The 20159-nt window shown below is 39.9% G+C and overlaps 1 protein-coding gene and 1 long non-coding RNA gene across 4 annotated transcripts; one reads left to right on the forward strand and one right to left on the reverse strand.

Annotated features, from left to right (window-relative positions):
• Positions 1-4305: 4305 nt before the first annotated feature.
• Positions 4306-17393, forward strand: LOC137483661 (putative short-chain dehydrogenase/reductase family 42E member 2). 3 transcript variants are annotated; one of them, XM_068206942.1, is made up of 13 exons: positions 4309-4404; positions 5554-5731; positions 7797-8032; positions 10103-10198; positions 10964-11024; positions 12766-12884; positions 13235-13310; positions 13718-13800; positions 14314-14451; positions 15540-15605; positions 16399-16462; positions 16792-16865; positions 17070-17393. In XM_068206942.1, exons 3-13 carry the CDS (start codon positions 7802-7804, stop codon positions 17271-17273), a joined length of 1212 nt encoding a protein of 403 aa, XP_068063043.1. In that variant the 5' UTR covers positions 4309-4404; positions 5554-5731; positions 7797-7801; the 3' UTR covers positions 17274-17393. The 3 variants fall into 3 exon arrangements, with proteins under 3 accessions (XP_068063045.1, XP_068063043.1, XP_068063044.1); XM_068206943.1 differs by lacking the exon at positions 4309-4404 and having other exon boundaries at positions 5204-5731; XM_068206944.1 differs by lacking the exons at positions 16399-16462; positions 16792-16865; positions 17070-17393 and having other exon boundaries at positions 4306-4404; positions 15540-15961.
• Positions 17394-17520: 127 nt separating this feature from the next.
• Positions 17521-20114, reverse strand: LOC137483662 (uncharacterized). Its single transcript, XR_011004585.1, has 2 exons — positions 19925-20114; positions 17521-17752 (listed from the first exon to the last, which is right to left on the reverse strand). It is a non-coding gene; the product is annotated as an uncharacterized lncRNA (long non-coding RNA).
• Between the last annotated feature and the right edge of the window lie 45 nt (positions 20115-20159).

Here is a 20159-nt window from a genome sequence, read left to right on the forward strand (position 1 = left end):
AAACATTAATTGTAAATTAATAGGATTGGTTACATTTCTGTTTGGGGTATAGATAATGATCACTGATAAAATGAGAATTTGTACGAACAGAAATGTTAAAACAGTAAATCCAGGTAGAAAGGATGTATTGCCAAAAAGGGTTTCTTATTTGTTTCTTGGATTATTTAAGAAATGTCACAGTTCTGTAGCATAGATTCTTATTCCTATAAAAGTATTTTAAAGGATCTTAAAAGGAAACACATTCATGCAGATGTGTTAAATGGCATCAGAGGCTCTTTGAGAAATAAGATTATAATGAATAGGTTGGATTTTGCAAATGTGGATAAGCATCAGAATATTTCAGTGTGTTGTGTTAGACTGCAATTGTCAAAGCTCTCATTTAGAGCCTTTCCCCCACTACAATATTTGGTGTTCAGAGGTTTTACTCTATCCAAAAAATTGAATTTACACAGTGTCTCCATTGCCTGATTGTCAGTGGATCTGTAAACCAAATTTGGGGCAGCCTACATTAATACTCATCACTGAGCTGTTTGTTTTGGCTTGGACTGGGTGTTTGTTTCCATGGGCAGAGTACACATTTCTCTGGTTCTCCTGAGCATGATTTCACACTCCACGTAGGTGTTGGGAACTCTAAGCCTCCTGTTCAAGAAAATGCAATGAAAAGTAAGGAGCAAATGTTGTTGTTAGAATCTGTGTAAGCACAGAAGCTGTAAAATAGCCAGGTATGACAGTATTGTGCCGTTACACCCCATCCAAGTCCTCTTTTGGAAGCATGTTCAGCCTGTGCAGCCGAAGCCCTGTGGTCCCACAGGCTGGCTGCCCTGCTGCCTCCTCAGAGCAGCTCCTTCCTTTAGAATACAGATTCCATCTCCTTACCACCTGCCTGGAAACTCCCATCCTGCCTGCTCCCATCAGTCTGAGGGCTGCTCATCCAGGAAGGCATTTTCAGGAGATGCCTCAGTGGGGCTGACCTGAGTAATACTCGGTTAGTGACTTCAGTGTCGATCTGTCAGCTCTGTGTCATTTGCTTTCCTGGTTTGTGCTTGCTGGAATGCAACCCACTGTATTCAAGACATAATAAAAGAGGAGATTTATAATTGACCAAATACATATTTTTCTGCCAGCTTGTTTGTAAGCCATGTCATTGCTGTGACTCACTGAATATGCTGATTTGTGAGCAGTGAATTAAAGACAAATGGCTGAACCAGTTCCTACCTCCACATGTGTGTGCAACCCCTTCAGAAGAGTGCTGCTTTCACAGCAGTTGGGAACTTCTGTGTGGAGCAGCTCATGTGCTGCCATCATTTCCACTTTCCAGCTGCTGAGCTAGGTTTAACTGGTGCAGATGTTCATAACCCTTAGCAAGGACTGGCAGTTCCGGAACTCCTTTGTGCGTGGTTCAGCCATAGCTGCTTCAGGGGACAGCTTCCAGGAGAAGGGTGGGACAGCTTGGCATAGTGACAAATTCCTCCATCCAAATATGCCTGAATTTGAGTCACCTCCAGCAGCTGATGCTGCTTCAAAGGAAGGTAATGGCAGTGTGTGTCGTGTCCTTTAGAATTCTGTTCAGTAAGAATTTCTCTGTGCCTTATAAGCTTGCTGGTACTGTCAGCATGTATCTAGATTTGTAACTACAAACTTCCAAGACTTTAGGCACCCAAATGTGTTAATACAACTAAGTCTCAGGAATTTTCATGGAATCACTTGAATGCACCTAAATCAGATGTATATTTCGTTCCATTGAACTTTGGTCCTTTGTGAAACCACCTTAAACAGATGCCTATGAGATGTTTGCTTGCTGATTAGTTTAAATAAATAAATAAGTAATAGGAAGAGAGAGGAAGAAGGGAAAAGGCAATTCCAGAAATTTGCCAGCGTCAGAAAATACCCTTTTCTTCCCCTTTCTCTGTTAGAGTAATGATAATTTAGGTTTGAGGTAGTGAATGTGCTAGCAGAAGTAATTTATAAGGAGTCTGATAATCTCTAACTCATGTCACGTGAGAGTTCATCAGTTAGAATCTTAAATTCGACCCAGAATTTGATAAGTAGCTTAGGCAGACCTTGTAAGAAACAAGTTTATCTCCTTTCAGTGACATGGGCTGCCTCTGCCACCATGGCCACTCCTAATGTGGTACCAAGGCGTTTCTAAATAGAATAAAAACTAGCAAATAACAACCTGTTGGAATTGGTGTTGTAATTTCTTTCAAACATGCATTTGTTTAGTTTGTTCAACATTTTGTTGTGTGCAACAAAATTCCTGTGTGCAGCAAGCCCAGCTGTGATCCCTGCTAACTGTACAGAAACGTGCTTTTATTCAGTACAGTGTAACACCATACATTTATTTATGATGCATTTGTATTCCTTCCCTTCAAATATTGCATAAACTGTCCTCTTCTTGAACAAGAGCCAAGGGCTGATACAGGGATGTTCGTTGGTGCTGTGAGATGTCGCTTTGTTTCTTCCTGTAATTCCATCCTGACTTGGCAATGCCGGCTCAGAGTTATCATTTCATTTGACCTGTAAATCAATCTGTGTAACATGCAAAGTAACCACGAATGCAAAGGAAATGAGAACAAAGTCATTTGAAAAGCATTTTATGGGGCACATTCCAAGGCTGTATTTATGTGTGCTTTATTCCTTCCATGAGGAAACAGTGAGATATGCAGAACTGTAACACAAATACACAAAGAAACAGGAAAAGGGAAGAACAGAGTGAGAATATTTATGTATGTTAATGAAGAATGGAGGGATTTAAGAAGAACCTGATCTCTTAGCTTTGCAGCGAGGAATAATGATCTGCATCTTCCTTTCCCTTCTGGCCTGGACTTGGAGCATGACATGGGTAAGTTGCTTTGCCTCTGTGTCTTACTCTTCTAACTTAGCAAGGAATGTGAAGAATGTTGTGTTATCATAACAATTTGGGTCTTACATTGCATTTGTTGTTGTAGCAATATTGTGTTGGTAAACTTTTTAAAGGATGACTTCATGCCTTAGAAATGTTAGATATGTACCAATGTTTAGCATTTGGTTATATGAAAAATATTCTGAAGATTCCTTTCCCAAATTCAGATCCTGTGATTAATCTTTTTGACTAAAATTCTAAGCACAGCTAGACATAGTTAGAGGAGAGCACTATTCTTCTCCCTTCTCTCAGCTCTCTGCTGTTTTAGCATCCTTGTTATGAGGGTGGTTGTTTTTGTAGTCACAAAGAGATAAGTTCCCTTAGTCAAAAGTACTTACACCCTACAACAGCTCTGCCCAGACTTCTCTGGGGAATCAGCACTCTGTGTCCTGTCCAAACGAGTCTCACCACTCTGAGTTCACAGGCTGTGTCAGTACCTCTGATGGGGCATCTGCATCTGAACAACTGCGCGAGCAGGTGCTCAAAAACACAGCAAGCTTGAACAACTCTACTAATTTAGGGCTTAGGTGCAGAAATTTTTAATAAGTCAACTGAAGAGAGGGTATCTTTTGTACGGCAGGTATTTCAGCAAAACCCTGTCTTTGAGTAGGTTTAAGAGAGAGCTTAGTCTCTTCTGATTTTCTGCTGTTCTTCTGCCCTTGGGCACTCCAGAACATCCCATCCTGCCTGTGACTCACACCAAATATCCGGCTGTCATCTTAACTCACACCTCTCCTGAGCTCTTCACACTGGTTATTCTGTTAAAGGCTCCTTTCTGCATAAGATCTTCCACACTTGAAAACCATTCTTCAGGTTAGCCCACAGCTGGAGCACAGCTCCTGTTCTGTGGCCTGGGCGTGCAGAGCTGTGAAGTTCACAGGACCTGCTAGTGACCAGGACATGGACCTGGTCTCACACTTCTGCCTTCTGGGCCATGGTTTGAAACCCCTCTGGGGTCCAGTACCCAGCAGTGTTCAGAACCAGCACAGGGACCAGGCTTTGTATGCTGGGGACAGAGACTGTCTTGTCTGTCTTATGCCAAATCCTCCTTACTCAATTCAGACTTGGCTCCAGCAGCATGTGATTTGAAATGAACTTGTGTAAGCCTATTGGGTTCCTCTATGAAACAGTGCAATTACATTTCAACATTGCTTTACAGTCTGGATGTGAGTAACATTTTGATAAGCCAAACATTTCAGAAATGTGGACATCCTCCATGTAAATAAATGGACAAACTCCCCGACACCTTCCTGTTGTATTTTACAGTCATCTGCTATAAGTACCGGATGGGATGTTTGGTTTGTTTCTATCTGCCTACATAAACTATAAATGATCATAGGAGAAAAAGCAGAAAAAGGCAGTATAGAGTTGTGATTCAAGGCCAAAAGCAAGCTCTAATCTTAATGCAGCAGCTTTTCTCCTTGTAACTTTAGCTTCTGTCTCTTTCAGAAATACTTAGCAGGATGCATTGAATAAAGTATGACCATCCTTCTTTACTAAAGGTAAGAGAATAAGTATGAGAGGAGAAGTACAAAATACCAGTTCTGAAAATTCCCCTGAGGTGTCCCCTTCTTGCCAAGGTGGAAACCAAAGCCAAGTTAAAATGCTCTTTGTTAAATTTCACTGAAGAGTGAGGGACTGATATCCTTTGAATAAGCTGACAAGCTGCTTTGACTTGTGAATGAGTTTTGGAATAGTTGAGGGGTAGAATGGACACTTTATTTATTGCATTAAATGGTTAAAGTTGTCAGGGCTGTGGACAGCTCAAAACAGACAGTTTGGTGTTCTTGGGGATTTTCCTGTGAGCTGAGCTTGTTACTCACTCAGCAATCCAAGAAGTGCAGATTAATTTGACAGGTTCAGTATTCTGGTTCTAAATTCTGGAATTCTGGTCCTTGATAGGGACTTTAGAACACACATGTTATGTGAAAATACATTTGCCTAGGTGTCAGTTTGAGTTCTTGTCAGCACATGAATATTAAATTACATTTAAATTGCAATTGGTTACCTATGAACTTGAGCTATTTCTAACATGCAACCATTGAAAATTGTAGTAATTTATATTTAGATGTGGGAGTGTTTCTTTAGCATCTTAACTACCGTTTTGAGACTTAATTTTAGACACACCCATTTAAAAAAGTTGGCTTTGATTTCTCATTGTTTAACTCGCAAAAGCATATATATTTTAAAAGTGCTTTAAAATCTGAGGACACAGCACATATATAATTATTAATAAATTCATTAATTCATCATTCATTTAAAATGCATTAACAGTACATCACCTTTTCCTGTTCTGTACAAGGTAGTTTATTACCTTCATATTCATCTTGGAAGCCAGAGAACAACCCACGTGCCTACAGTTAAGCCTCTCTGCCAATACAAAATTGGGTTGGGGATGGAGATATAAAAGTCAGAATGAAAGTGCAGAGTAGCACTGCCAAACAGGATTTTGTTCCTTCTCTAATAGTTTATTGACAGAATGATGGTACCAACGGTATATTTGTGCTGTGCAGCGTCTCATACTTTTAGCAGACAAGTGAGAGCTACCATCCTGTTAAGAATGGTCTGATGTGGAGAATTTTAGTTTTTTTTTTCCTGAAAAGGAACGTAAATTATGTACAAATTAAGCCCTGCCCTTTTTTGGGTTCCAGCCAACCACCAGCTACAAAGGAGCAGGAACAGCAAAAGGCCTGAGCACACGTGAACTTCTCTGTCTGCCTGAGAGCGCCTGATGCCCTTGAGTCACGAATTGTCCAGCACAGACACATCTCACCCTCCTACCTGGACAGGAAGGCCTGGGAGAGCGCTGACAGCAGGAGCCTACCAAGGGTACTTACTACTTCTTTAGCTATTTCTAAAAACCTGATGTGTTTGACTTTAACCTCTTATGGGAAGTAATTAGAACATTTCTGATATTTGAAATGACAGTAGGGGAGCTAAGAGCAACCCACACTACATGTGCTGCATGGGATGTGACTATGCTCATCATGCAGAATACCTTAATAAATAAGAATAGCTCCTATAAATTCAGAGAAAAAAAAGTTACTGATTCCAAAAAGAAGCATTTTCAAAGAGAAAACTGCTTATGTTCAGCATTTGAAAACAATTTTCTAAATCCATGAAGCAGATTAATATACTAATGCTATTAGTGCTTTTTAAGAAAGAGATTTCTAGAAAACTTTAAACTTTTTTAGGCAACCTCCAGCTTACTAAAACCTTAAGGAGATATTAATGACAAGTATTTAAATATATACCATTTCTCCAATGTCTTTTTGTAATGTATGTGATAAACTTGACTTTACTTCTCCTTACAGTGTATAAAAAGATGCTTTTTCTCAGAAGAGAAGGCAAAAGAATTTTATGTGGCTTAAGACTCCTGCATAGCATACTCTAGAGATACAAATTTATGTTTCCTTACTTGAACAGGACAGCATACTTGCTTTAGTTGTATTACATTAGTTGTAATTTAAATTTTGTTTGGAAACATGGATTATTTTTCATTTTTGAAATGTCAGGATGTTTTTCAACATAAGGAGCTTGTGTTTTACACTGGTATGCCACTCAGTTTACTGAAATGAGTGAGCTGACATTGGTGTTAAAACCATGTAACAGCATGGAGAATATGGTCCTTTCCTGTGTCTGAAATCTAAAACCCAACATATGAAATAAGAATAATATCACAAACAAAATTATAAAATGCTAAGTAAGCAATGGCTAAAGTAGTCCATAATTTTGTGTGCTGTGGCTGCATTTTGTGTTACTTTTCTAGAATTTTTTTGTCACCTGGAAGTGACTGAGCTGCCAGCTCCCAGCTCTGCCCCATTTCTGCCTGAGCTCTGCTGAAGCCTGGTGTAAATGGCTGAGAGCAAACTGTACTGAACTGTGAGGCTCCCTCACATGAGGAGGTCTCCAACCATGAGAAAACCAAAATAATCTGCAGAGACTGGGTCCATGTTCCTGTACTAGGCTGCAGGCACGCAGCTGGGCTCCCACTTCATGGTGACATGAACGATTGCAGATTTCTTCTGGATTTTTGTTTGGGGTATAAGAACCTAGATCCCAATGTGCAAAGGCCAAGCATGGAATCAGGACAACAGGGGCTCTCTGTGTGGGAAAATTAAATTTTGTGGACAAGTGATTAATGTTGAATAAACTAATTTGCAATACAGAATAATGTGTACAGATGGGTAACTCCCGTGGAGTTGTTATCCTAGAATGATATTCTAGTTTTCCCAACTGGATAAACCCACGGGGAAGATGGCTTATCTCTTCTGCCCCTTGCTGGTTTAGCTGCCTATGAATGCCCTGCTGAGAACAATATGGTCAAAAGTTAGTGAGAACTGGACAGAAAACTAAATATATTTAATGTATAACCAGAAAAGCTTAAAATGGCAACAAACTTTTATCATTGCTGAAGACCCAAATGTGAAATAAATTTGATTTTAAAACTAGAATGAATCCTTTCTTATATTGCTTATCTAATGTCTTGGTTTATTTTTCTGTCTTGCAGGATAACATCAATTTGACATTAATACCTCAGAAGTTAATGAGTTTTCAAGGATAAAATGTTTGATTAAACCAAGTATTAAAAATGCCATCATAGCTGTTAAGGTTAGGTAACTGTAATGGCTCTAAAATCCTGTCATTTCTCTTCATTTCTATATTATATGAAATTTAGGGATATAAGGAAAAGACTAAATCTTGGAATATAAAAGTATTCAGACTCATTAAACATTATATGTAGAAAACCCATCACCAAAATTATGAATTTATACATTTTAAACATACTAAGATAATAAAACTAGTATAGGAGCATTGTAATGTGGAAGTAATTGAAATAACCCAGACCTCCAAGCATTATGCAGGAATTTTCAAGAGATCTTCTCTGTTGCAGTCGTGATGCCAGAGGGATCCACGGAAGAGCTCCACAGCAGCCCACCCTGCAAGAGCCAAGTGACAGAGCCTGCTGGGCTGCTGGCTCCCAGCAGCAGCAGGACAATGGTGACAGGAGGTGGAGGCTACCTGGGATACAATCTGGGATGTGCCCTGGTTAGCTCGGGAATTGCTGTTGTGCTGTTTGATGTTCGGAAACCTAAATGGGAAATTCCAAGCGGAGCGGATTTTTTCAAGGTAGGTTGGAGTTACGTGTCTAATGCTCATTATCAAGGTATCCTCTTAAGGACCTTTGATTAAAACATTTATGGAAAAGCCTTTCAGGACAAGAAGAGGCCGTGGTAAAAGGTCCTTGCATGCATAAGTACATGATTAAGGGATGGCAAACAGGGTCCCAGTGTCACCAGTGATGCTCTGCTGGGAGGTACCATTCATCTCCCCAGGGAAACAGTGACCAATGAAGGGATAAATTCCTGCTCAGGGGAATTATTTCAAGTAAAAAGGTGAGAGCCGAGACAGGGCAATAACAGGGATCACAAATGCTGAACGACTGCCATGCAGAGAATGATTGAGGAAACTGGGATTTCTGTGATTTCCCAGCTGGGAAAGAGGTGACTCAGGAGCAGGAGGTCTGCAGGCTGTGAGCGGCACTGTTCACTGTCCTTCCAGTACAAGAAGGAAAGGCCATCAGGAATGAGGAGTCAGTTCAGTACAAACAAAATGATGTGGCTTTTCATGCAGTGGGTACAAGGCATGTACAAAGCCTCAAGAAAAATTTACCTCCATTGGAAACTGCTGAATAGATAAATTAAATTAGGCTCAAGAAATCTTCTGAATGAAAATGCTTCAAGACTAGAAGAGCATTCTGGGGAAAGCACCACATTTGCTTGCCCTGTTCATGCTCTTCCTGCAGGACCCATTTATGAGCACTGATTCTTTTTGATTTTGAACAATTCAAGGAATTACTGTGTCTGAAAAAAGGGGGAACACAAGAGGTCTCCAGTATTTGACAGCTCACTGCCATGTGTGGAGAACGCATTCCCCAGTACCTCTCACAGCTGCTCCAGGTGCTCAGGTTTGGGCTCTGGGGGCACTTTCTGGGTGCCCCTGTCATGTCACACAAATTCTGGCTAAACCCGGGGTATTGCTCAGCTGATCTTGTCTGAGCAGTTACTGTAAGAGTGTTTGCCACTCCCTCTAGAACTGGGAAGTTGATGGCAAAGCTGGAAGGGATCACAGGACCTTGGTCCTGTGGGCTGTCATTGTGATGCCAGGTTTTCTCCTTGGGCTACATCACCCTCTGGGGCAGGTGGAAGGGAGGCAGAGGGGGATGGATGATTCTGGGGAGAGCAGAATATCAAGCCAAGCAGATCTTGTCTGACCCAGGATGTTTTTAAGTTCAATTTCATAAACAACTTTTACAGAATATGGAAGAGGCATAAAATATTATTGAAGAACCATTCAAACAATGTAAGCTTGATTTGTTGATGCTATAAGTCTACATAATTTGATTTAAGTTTGTGGACGGGTGGATATTTACATCTTCTAAAGGGGACTCGAGATCTCACAAATGTTCTTCTAGAACAGAGGTTTTTTATAAATCAATTTAGAAAGAATAAATATTACAAAGTGTAGGAGAGTTACCCGGAAAATTGAACTATGGAGTCCTAGTAAATGAATTAATAAGTGACTTCAGAGGTTTGAGCAGTGATTTGGAGATGGCTAATATTGTTTATACTGGTTAGCTCCTGTAGCATTGCATTGAGGGTGGGAGGTGTAAGTCAGCTGTATTTGTGAAATACTTTGGCAACCTTAGGAGAAAAAAGTTGAGAGTTAAAGACTGGTTAGATTAGCTTTTAATATTATTCTATCAATTATTCTATGTTATTCTATCAATTTAATTGCAGGAAATAATATAATACCTAATATTTTGAAATATTTGGTGATTCCAAGGCAGACAGCTGAACCCTTCCTGCTGTGATTTATTGTCCCTGGGGCTGGATTCTCCAGCCCTTGAGCACTTGCTGCTCCCATTCAAGTCAAACAAGTTTTGCCAGCCTGGAGGCTGCAGGACTAAGTGTGAAAATACGCATTATAATTGAAGCCAACAAGAGTCATCTTTGTTTTGCAACAAAATACTGGCAAAATTCTTAGTCACTGCTTTTTCTGCCTGTTCATAATATTTTATTTAATTGTTGTTAAATACTGTGAAAAGCAGACCAGAGTACCTTTAGATTTTCCTTACAGTTCTATAGAGAATATAAGGAGCTCTACCTGTCAAAGTTCCATTCTTCTCTCGTTTTACAGGGTGATGTGAGGGATTATGAAGCAGTGTTCAAAGCATGTGAAGGGGTTGACTGTGTTTTCCATGTAGCTGCATGTGGAATGTCAGGATTGGAACAAGCAAGTACCGTTTTCCTAAAGTTTTCTTTGGTTACTTTTGAGAAAGAAAAAAACTGTCTGCATGTAACAAAGAATGTAATTTTACAATATTTATGTCAGAGGTTGTTATAAAGGCCAAGTCATCCATACAGGAAATAAGGGAGGTATTCCTTAAATAATAAAGTTGAAGTGTGAAAGTAATGTACTACAAAATATTCTAGAAAAATGAGATCATAGTTTTAAGATCTTGGATAAGTAGGTGTAGCCTTTTTCTCTGATCTGAAGAAGAGTGACAGCATTGCTCTAAAACTAATACTGATGCATTTTCTTCTTGTGAACTCAGTCATGAGGAAACAGACCACAATCTCTATGTTATGCCGAATTACAGTGATAGTCACAGAAGGTGTTATCAAAAAAATCATGAACCTACTAATTTATTTCTAGGAACAGGACAGATTGCCACTGGAACAAGAACTTGTGAAAGCTTTCAGGGAGCATAACCCCTGCCCGTAATTTTTGTTTCTATATCATGGATTATCTGGGGTGTGACAAATACTGAAGTATTATTATTTCCTTTTAGATGTACTTATCTTTCATTTTTCAACTTTCTTTGCTCATACACTGAACAAGACAATAAAAATGAGAACTGTCAGAAATCACTGTATGTCAGAACTGTAACATGTATCACAAAAAGAGCACAGCTATTCTAGATCTGGCAATTGTAACCATCATATTGTAAATGTGACTTGTTTGATTAATTAAATCTTGTGCAAATTCTATTTCTAGCTTCAAAAGAAAGATCAGATTGAATCCATAAATGTTGGAGGCACAAAAATAATAATTGATGGTAGGTACCTAGATTTTCTTTCTCTGCATCTGATCCAAATAATGAATTAAAAAACTTTCTAACTGGGTGTTTCCTGTGGAGATCAGGCAGTAAAACGAGGCTCTTCTCTCCCTCCTGTCAGAATATGCAGGTCCCATTAAAGCTGGTAGATTTGCCACTGATTTGAACTGGGGATCGATTTTCAACCTGGACTTCATTCCTTGGCAGTCCAACTAAAGCTCTCCTCCATGTACTGGTTATTTTTTGCCTTTACTCTATGTAATGGAGAAGTGTTATCCTCTTTCCTCATAGAAATAACATGAGAGCTGTTGTACCATTTGTTGTGTCATAAACATTTGGTAACAGGCACCACAGATGTATATTTAGCTATTATTTTATCACATTAATACAGAAAACCTTCCATCCTTTCTGCTTACTGTGACCCCTTTTTACTATACACAGATTCTTAACTACTGTCTCTGGAAGATGCCAGTAGATCTCTCTCAGTATCTTGAATTCCAGAAAGTTTTCCAAGTGTGCTGTAAATACCAAAGCTACCTTCTCTTTGTTTTTCCTTCAAAAACCAAGTGGAGGGAAAAAAAAGGCAGCAAAATAGCAAAATCAGTTTTTCTTTAGATTAATTTTCATGCTGCCTGTGTGTTATTACTGAAAAAATGCAGAAATGGAATAGTAGGCAAGTAAAACTCTAAACGAGTTAGAAGGAAGAGTTGCCACATATTGCCTTCTTCCTTCCCCAACCTCCAAACCCACAGAAACATGTCATGTCAAATTCCCATAGGCTCCCAGGAAAACAAGACACCGGGAGGAGCATGAACCTGTTCATCTACATTTTAATAATACACCTTATTATTGTGTTTTGTCCCAAACATTTACAATAATTAACATTTCTTATTTTCAAAATGAACCAATGAACCAGCACGACAGACTGCTCTGTAAATTCTAAAAATCCCTGAGTTTGCGTTTTAATTCTCTTCAACTTTAGGAATATTGTTAAATGAAAAGGAAATTTACATTATTCAAGTTTGCAATGACAGATATGCAACAGATTACTACAATGTCTTGGCTACACAGGGCTGGAATCCATAAATTAAGTCTTTGTTTTGCAAATAACATTAATTTCCTTTGTATTTAAAGTATGACTGATTATACACTAGCAGAGTATGTTTTCCTGTTAACACATCATTTGTCACTGATGAACAGACTGTGAGACCAAGGCAGTTTTGTGGCATGTGGGCACAGCTGGCCCGTGCTCCTGTGTGACTTCATGTTCCATCAAAGTGGGGTGCAAGAGGCAGCTCATGGAACCAAGGGTAACCCAGTGGCCTTGGAGTGGCTGCTCCCCACAGCACTGCCCCAAGGGCTGTACCACAACAAATGTTCTTACTCATCTCCTTTGTATTCCATTTGTAAAATGAACATACTTTAAGAAAAGTTTCTCAAGGAGGAGTTTCCCCCCCAAGATAATTCCTCTCCCCAGTGACTGCAATCCATGATATGATAGTTACAGGTACCTCACCATGAAACACTTGGTGACCACAATGTGTAATATTTGTATATGTGATGAAAAATTCCAGCTGAATGGAAGACACTATTATATTAATTGATAAGGTAACATTAAAATTAAAGTATTACCTTTTTTCTATAATTGTAATGTTTGTTTTCAAAAATAAAATCTGCCAGTTCATCTATTTCTCCCTCTCTGTTTTTGTTTTAAAATAATTTATTTTGTGTATCACTGTAGTCTGCAAACAAAGAAATATCCCTAGACTGATATATACCAGTACAGTGAATGTGGTGTTTGGAGGGAATCCTATTGAAGAAGGAGATGAAGAAACTGTACCATATTTTCCACTGGAAAAGGTACTTTGTCCATGGGATGGTGTGGCATTTACTGTGCTCCAAAGGGTAGATTGTGTGAAGGCTGTTCTGAGAGCAGAAGCTGTTTTACTGTAGATGTTCTCAGTCCATTCAGCACAAAAAGACAGTTAAGTAAATATGAATGGACTCAAATTCACTCTGAAGCTAAACTTGTGCCACTAAAGTGTAAGTCTGTTTTTTGTCATAAACTATATATTTACTAAATCTTACTATTTCTAGTTTTGTTTTGCTCAGCTGATATCTGTGAGCTGGCTAGATTGAAAAGTTGTCAGTCATAAACAATAAGTTTGCCTTTACAGATTCAATAATTATCTTATTCTGCTTCCTTATAGCAATTTAATCATTATTCCAGAACCAAGGCAATTGCAGACCAAATGGTTCTTGCTGCTAATGGAACTTTACTCAAAGGTACATATAAAGCTTTTGGGGCTTTTCTATCATTAGGAGTGCTAATGGGCATTCCTTTCTTTGGTTGCTCAGTTATCAATAGTATACTTTAACTGAAATAAGAATTTATTTGCTTCTGTTCCTTTCTTCAGTGGATAATTAGCTGTTCTGATAATACCAATTTGTAAGCACTGTCCAATGGGTTCTTCTTGTAACCCCAAGAAGGTTCTTCAGGCTGCTAAGCTCAGGTCTGTCACAGCTATTGAATTCAATTTCACACAGAAATGAAATCAAGTTCCCAGGAAGCTGAACCTCTCAGAATGGTCAAAATGAGCCTTAATTTTGACAGTGTAAAATTCAGACAATATGTGTCAGCCCTCTGCTGCTATCAGAGCCGTCTGACAGTCACCTGTTGCTCTCTCTCCAAGGAGGGGACAAGCTCCACACGTGTGTGCTTCGCCCGCCGGGCATCTACGGACCAGAAGAGCAGCGGCACCTGCCTCGAGTAGCCGTATGTGTTTTGTAGTCAGCTCTGGAGGACACCACAAGTAGTTGTAAGGGCATAACACAAGTGGTAGTACCTTGATTGCAGTTCTTAACCATTCCTGCAGGAATGTGGTGAAAGCTTGGGGACAGGGGATGGGGTGCAGGGTAACCAGGAAAGCAGCACTGTGGGCCAGGACCAAGCTGGGCTTCTCAGTGAAAAGGAAAAGTGGAAGGCTGAAATGCCATGGTAAAGGAACTAGGTTTGCATCCCTATCCATTTAATGGAAATTGTCTTTTAAATATGCACTTTAATTTCTGCCAAAAAATATAATGTCACTATATTTTGCCACTGCCTATCAGTGCAACTGTCTTTGATTTCCAAAACCACCCACTAGTTGGATTTTTCCTTGTGGCAGGTTTCTTGTGCTGTAATTGTACACAAATGCAGCAAATTCCAAGTATTTGGGTTGAGACAAAATTATATTATAGTGCATAATAAAGGAATAATGTAGTTATCTTGTGTTTTCTGTTTCTACAGATAAATATCCAGCGGAGACTTTTTAACTTCAAGTTTGGGAATCACAAAGTTCAGATGAACTGGGTTCACATAGGAAATCTAGTGCAAGCTCATTTACTGGCTGCTGAGGCTCTCACCTCTGAGAAGGGCTATGTAGCTGTAAGTAAACAGTATAATCACCACTAGCTTGAGTTTTCAAACAGGTTTCATTTTTGATGTTTTGAGATCAAAGAGTGTCCAGAAAGTCATATGCTAAATTCTCCAAAACAGTGTGTAGCTCCACAAGCACACAGACAGTGCAAATGCAAATACATTTCACTCATAATTTGATGATGTTTTTGTTTGGTTTGAAAATACATAATTTCCTGGGTTACTGGAGGAAACTGTATTTTTAACTAACTTAATATATTCACCATTACACAAATCTACATATCCTGTTATTCTCTTGAAAATAAGTTCTGACCTAAATGCATAAAATTTAGAGCAACCATTCTGAGGCATTCCAGTTGAATTTTCAGAGCTGAAAATTGCAGAAAGAGATTGGACAATTTTTAATGGACAATTTTTAAAGGTTTTTCTTTTCGTTCTACTGGTCACAATTGCAACACCAATCTGAGGACTGTGAAGCATTACAGAACTGACAATGTTGCAGCAGCTGCTTCATTCACAGTTCTTGAAGGTCTCAGATTCATTTAGATTGGTAGGAACATGCAGAAAACAGGTACTGACACAGATGAACACCTCTCCATGTGTTCTCAATTAGTTCAGCACTTGGAAGCCACAGAGCTGTTTTAGATTGATGCCATTCCCAGAGTCCCAGGTTTGCTTGGGTGCTCAGGTGTTCCTGGTACTCAGAGCTGGGCAGACTCCTCATCCAGAGCACAGCTGGAACTCGACCTCAGAGCTGTGTTTGTTAAATGCCACCAGTGCTGCCCCTTCTGTTGGACTCACAAAGATCATTCTGTGCCCAGTACATCATGAAGAACATAATGCTCCAACAGCTGGGCTACTACATGGGGAAACTGAGCTCTGATCTACACTACACCATGGTTAATCACCCTAAGCCCTGCCACCGCTGTGGGGTTACCACAGTGAAGCCCAGTGAAGGCAGTTTCCTCTGTGTACATTCACCTTGTGCATGCTGCTGTGTTGCTCACAAAATCATGACAGGTCAGTAGGTATGACAGAGACAGAAAATGCCATCCTGGGCACAGTTTTGTCACTGTTTTTCTCTCCTTCTTTACCAGAGTGGCCAGGCTTACTACATCCACGATGGTGAAAATGTCATCTTCTCTGAGTGGATTGTGCCTTTGGTAGGTACTGCACAGCCCTGCAGCTCCCAGCACCACGTGGGCATGAGCCCTGTCACTGGCTCAGACCAACTAAATGAAGTTCAGTGCACAGAAATTACTGAATTACTTAACATTAAACTCGGTCCTGTTTTACCTGCACGTCCCAAAGTTCCACTGGTGTTAAGGGAAGTTTTGGATATGTGTAACTGTGGAGTTTGACCTTATTGCTTTGAGAGGATTTAGCTGGGAGGTCCAGAACCTGCTGCAGGACGGAGCATTTCATGAAGCAAACCCACAGTGCATGACAAGCTCTGCCACTGGCACCTGGCAGGACTCTTACAGCCATTGCTTATCCCTTTGTCCTGGCATCAGCTGCAGCAGAGGCAAAGCCCATTCAGAATCTTACCTTAGATAAAAAGAGACAACACTGTATTTTCAGAAATATCAGGTTGGGATTCTAGGAGCATGCCAAAGTTTTGATCCTGCAATGCCATGACTGCAGCAGAAAATTGGGCCTGTATTTGACTGTAGTTCAGTATTCCAGTCTGGGTCACTTCCCCCTTGGAAATGGCCTTTTGCTCTCCTTTACTGTCCAATGGCAGATCAAGGCTGGGAGGTGGGCACCAAAGAATGAGGAGTGGGTTTCAATTAAATTTCTTACTACCTGTATTGACAGGAAGACTAGCTGGAAAAAGAAGTTTAGACATACAAGTTTTATCAACATTCTTTAATTTTTTTTCCATTTTCATGCCTCATTGACACTTTCAACTTGGTATAAGTTCTCTGTTTTTCTTTCTTTTTATACCCTTTTTAGTTTGAAAAATTAGGCTACAGGAAACCTTGGATACATATTCCTGTTCTCCTGGCTCATATAGCAGGTAAAAAAAATAAAATACATTCTTAATTATTGTGGGTTGTTTGTTTGATTTTTTTTTTATTCCTATGAAGCTACATAGTGGTTTTATAAAATGCAGGGACCCAAATTGCAGGAAGTATTTAAATTAACATTATTTTAATTGAGAATAATCACTTGTGTCGTGTGGTATTAATTATAGCAGATAAAGTTTAAAGGCTATTAATAAACTCATCATGTACTTTATAAATTAAACTGTGCCTTCTACCAGTAGGAATTACAGGATGTAAAATCTCAGCATTGTCTCAGTTTATTGTTAACCAGATGTCTCATTAAGTAATTTCTGTTTCACAGCCACTGTGATGGAATATCTGCACCTGATACTAAAGCCAGTTTTTAGCTTTACACCTTTTTTGACAAGGAATGAGGTAAATAAATAAAAAAAAAGATAATGTTTCTATATTTCTGACTCGAATTCTCATTAAGGATGTGATCCACCCTTTGGATTGTCTGCATTGCAGCTCTGTTTTCTGTTCTGTTTCCACTGTAATATCATTGTTGATCTATTTTCATCCAAGTTCTAGAAAACTGGATATTAAAGTCACTGCCATAACTGTCCTTTTGGCTTTTAGGTGTGGAATGTCACAGTAACTCACACTTTCCGAATAGACAAGGCACGAAATCAACTCGGTTACAAACCAAAGAAATTCTCATTTGCTGATTCTGTGGATCATTACCTAAAAACAAGACCTACCTGCCAAGAAGATCACACGTTCCTTAAAATGGTGTTTGTTTTTGGCATTTTGTTAAGCTTGATCATTCTTTCTTTCTTCTAAAATCAACCAACCACTCACCTGTTCCAGAAAACTTCATTTTGTTTCTGAGTATTAATTATCTGGTCATAGTACATTCCTCAGCCACTCTGGACTTTGTTATTCATATTACTATGATGACACCTCTCTGACCTCATTAAGAAAGAAACAAACCCAAAGAAAAAACAACTAGAAAAGTGAAAACATAGGATGTATTAGGAAATGTTCCCCAAGAGCGACACAGTGTTACAGCAAAGGAGGTCACCGCAAATGTGTGCAGGAATAGTTTTAATGGATCTTCATTAAGTGATGTTTCATGCTGGGAAGCATTTTCTAAAAATGATAATTCAGGAAGGTGAGAAGGCAGAAGAAGAGAAACTGTCACAGGACAACAGTGCTATCACAAGTCCAGTAGCTCCAGTGAAGAAAAGGGCGACTAAACAACTCTTCTGATGAAGCCATGGCTACAGCAACTGTCAGTTAGCCTGAGGAATTACAGAGACCTGGGAAACAGTGGAAAATACGGAAAGTAAATATTTATAAATAATAGGTGATTGGAGGAGTGAAAATAATATTTATGTAAAATAGTTGTATTGTTTTAAAGCTTTGTAAAAATGTAATAAATATCATTGTGTGTTTGTAAATCAAATCATATCCTTTCAATACAATAATAAATAATAACTGAACCAAATAACTGAACCTCCTGTTTTTAAGGAGCTTGTAGGAAGGTGGAATTCATTCTCTGGAGTCACATTCTCCACAACCCTGTAGCAGTGCTGGCACACACTGTGTGTTCAGGGAATTGCATTTTGGGGTGAGCAGAGAAGCCAAGCACCAAGACAGGAGTGAGATTCCAACCTCTCTCTTTTCCCCTTTCTTAAGCCTCACATCAGTTTCTTCTTGGGTCAATTGCGCTATGTGAGCCACCTGTGCTGCATGTACACACCAGGTGTAGCCCAGACAAACCTTAAAGATGTTAGGAGTTTTTCCTTAGGAAGCAGCTTTGCTCTGATCAGGGAGCAGCTGCTCCCTCTCTTGTACCCCATGTGAACCAGGAGAGCTGGATTTGCCACAGTGGATCATGGAAGACAGTGATGGAACAGCTCTGCCATCTGGTTATATCCACCCTCTATTCATTTTGCCTTTTCTTAGAATTTTACAGGATTTTTAAGACTAGTATGTCTATAGAGATTGTCTCACTCTAAATCTATAGAATATGCAGGAGAGCCAACAGTAATGCTAGAAGAATAAAGGTTACAGGTAAAAGACAATACACAGTGACAGGAAAATGCATGAGCAACCACAATTATCACTGCAGCTTGTGTAAGCAAAGATTTGTTTTACTCTGGTTTTTTTTTTTTCTGTTCACTAAACAAATATTTCTGTGTGCAGTGAAAGCAGTAGAGTCTGCTCTTGATTACGGATTTGCATTTGGAGATTGTCCTTGTCCATACAAAGTGAGCTCTCACTGTGTATCTTCATTTAGCAGGGGCACTGCTCAGGCTGTCTCCTATTCCTGGCAGTTGACAGGAAGCTTAAAGAAGCTCTCTCTATATGAGATCTTTATCCAGGTTTGATTAAAACCAGTTAAATTCACAATTTATCTCTACAGAGCTGCAGCTGAGCCAGCAAGTGCTGCAGGCAGGCAGTACCATGTAAGCCTTTATTCCCTAGAAATGCAGAATAGAAAACCACAAGTGTAAAGTTACTTCCCAGTGAGAGCATTTTAGTTGCATGCAAACATTCAATTTGGTTCTAAATTAGTTATTTATAAATTTTTCATATCACTTTTATTGGACCAATAGCTCAGGATGCATCCTGGATTACACCACCACTTTTCACAGGAGTGCAGGCTCTGACCTTGCTTGGATGCTCTGCAGTAAGGACTAACCAAGGAATTCACTGGCTTTGTGCTTCTGAGTCCCTGTGGAGTTCCATCATTTCAGTCCTATAACACCAAACCTGTGGTTTGTTATTTTGGGTAGGATGCTTTTTACATCACTGTTATAACAGCACTGATTAACAACAATTGGCTTCAGTATATTTGTTTATCTTTCTTAAAAATGCAGTATTTGAGATTTTAAAACAATCCTCAGTACCAGCTGGGAATAGCCAGCTCTCTTATTTCTGTGTGTCTTTACTGTTTCAGTTTAAGCTGGCTCTTGTTTGAGTTACTCCTACTCCAACGTAACTGCAATGTGTCTTTAAGTGATTAAAATTTAATATGAACATGCAGACATAGCACAGCTGTAACAAAAGAGGTAAACGTGTTCAAAGCTTAACTTTTGCCTGGAATGGGTCACTGAAATTCTGCAGCTCCTGACCCTTTTCACACCCTCTCAGGCTCAAATGACCATAAGGAGGCTCAGGTGGAAAGGGACCTTAGTGCCTATTTGTTTATTTGTGCCTCTTTGGGAAGTCCTGCTGTTTTGCAGGTGTCTCAGAAGTTCTGCATCTCTATGAGCCATGTCCTGCCCCCGACTGTCCAACCAGTAGGCAGGAGGTGGTGTTTTTTTCCTGAACAACCTGTTCAACAGGTACCTCAGTGTGACCGGAGCCCTCACTACTGACAGGATGCTTTTGGCAGCAGTCACAGCTGTGTGAAGACACTTGGAGGTAAGAACTGCCGTACGATGCTCTGGGATCCCAGGGATGCTCTGGCAACCCAGGAGTACCGTGACATGCTCTAGGATCCCCAGGATGCTGTGGGCTACATGGATGCTGTGTGATGAGCAGAATCCCAGGAAAGCTGTGCAATCCCAAAGCTGCTGCCAGATGAGTGGGACCCCGGGGTTCTGGGGGAGCGGGGGGATGCGGTGGGATGTCAGAGATGCTGCGGGGTGAGAGGGCGCGGGGGATGCTGCGGGACCCCGCGGGGAGCCGGCGGGGCCGGACGCTCCTGCCCGGAGC

Source organism: Anomalospiza imberbis, chromosome 16 (assembly GCF_031753505.1).
Source record: "Anomalospiza imberbis isolate Cuckoo-Finch-1a 21T00152 chromosome 16, ASM3175350v1, whole genome shotgun sequence".
Lineage (NCBI taxonomy): Eukaryota > Metazoa > Chordata > Aves > Passeriformes > Viduidae > Anomalospiza > Anomalospiza imberbis.

Bases quoted from the DNA above. Each gene is read 5' to 3' on its own strand.
- LOC137483661 (XM_068206942.1), top strand. From the start codon at position 7,802: ATGCCAGAGGGATCCACGGAAGAGCTCCACAGCAGCCCACCCTGCAAG. The intron at 11,025-12,765 runs GTAGGTACCTAG...GTATCACTGTAG, and splicing joins CACAAAAATAATAATTGATG to TCTGCAAACAAAGAAATATC. The intron at 15,606-16,398 runs GTAGGTACTGCA...TACCCTTTTTAG, and splicing joins CTGAGTGGATTGTGCCTTTG to TTTGAAAAATTAGGCTACAG.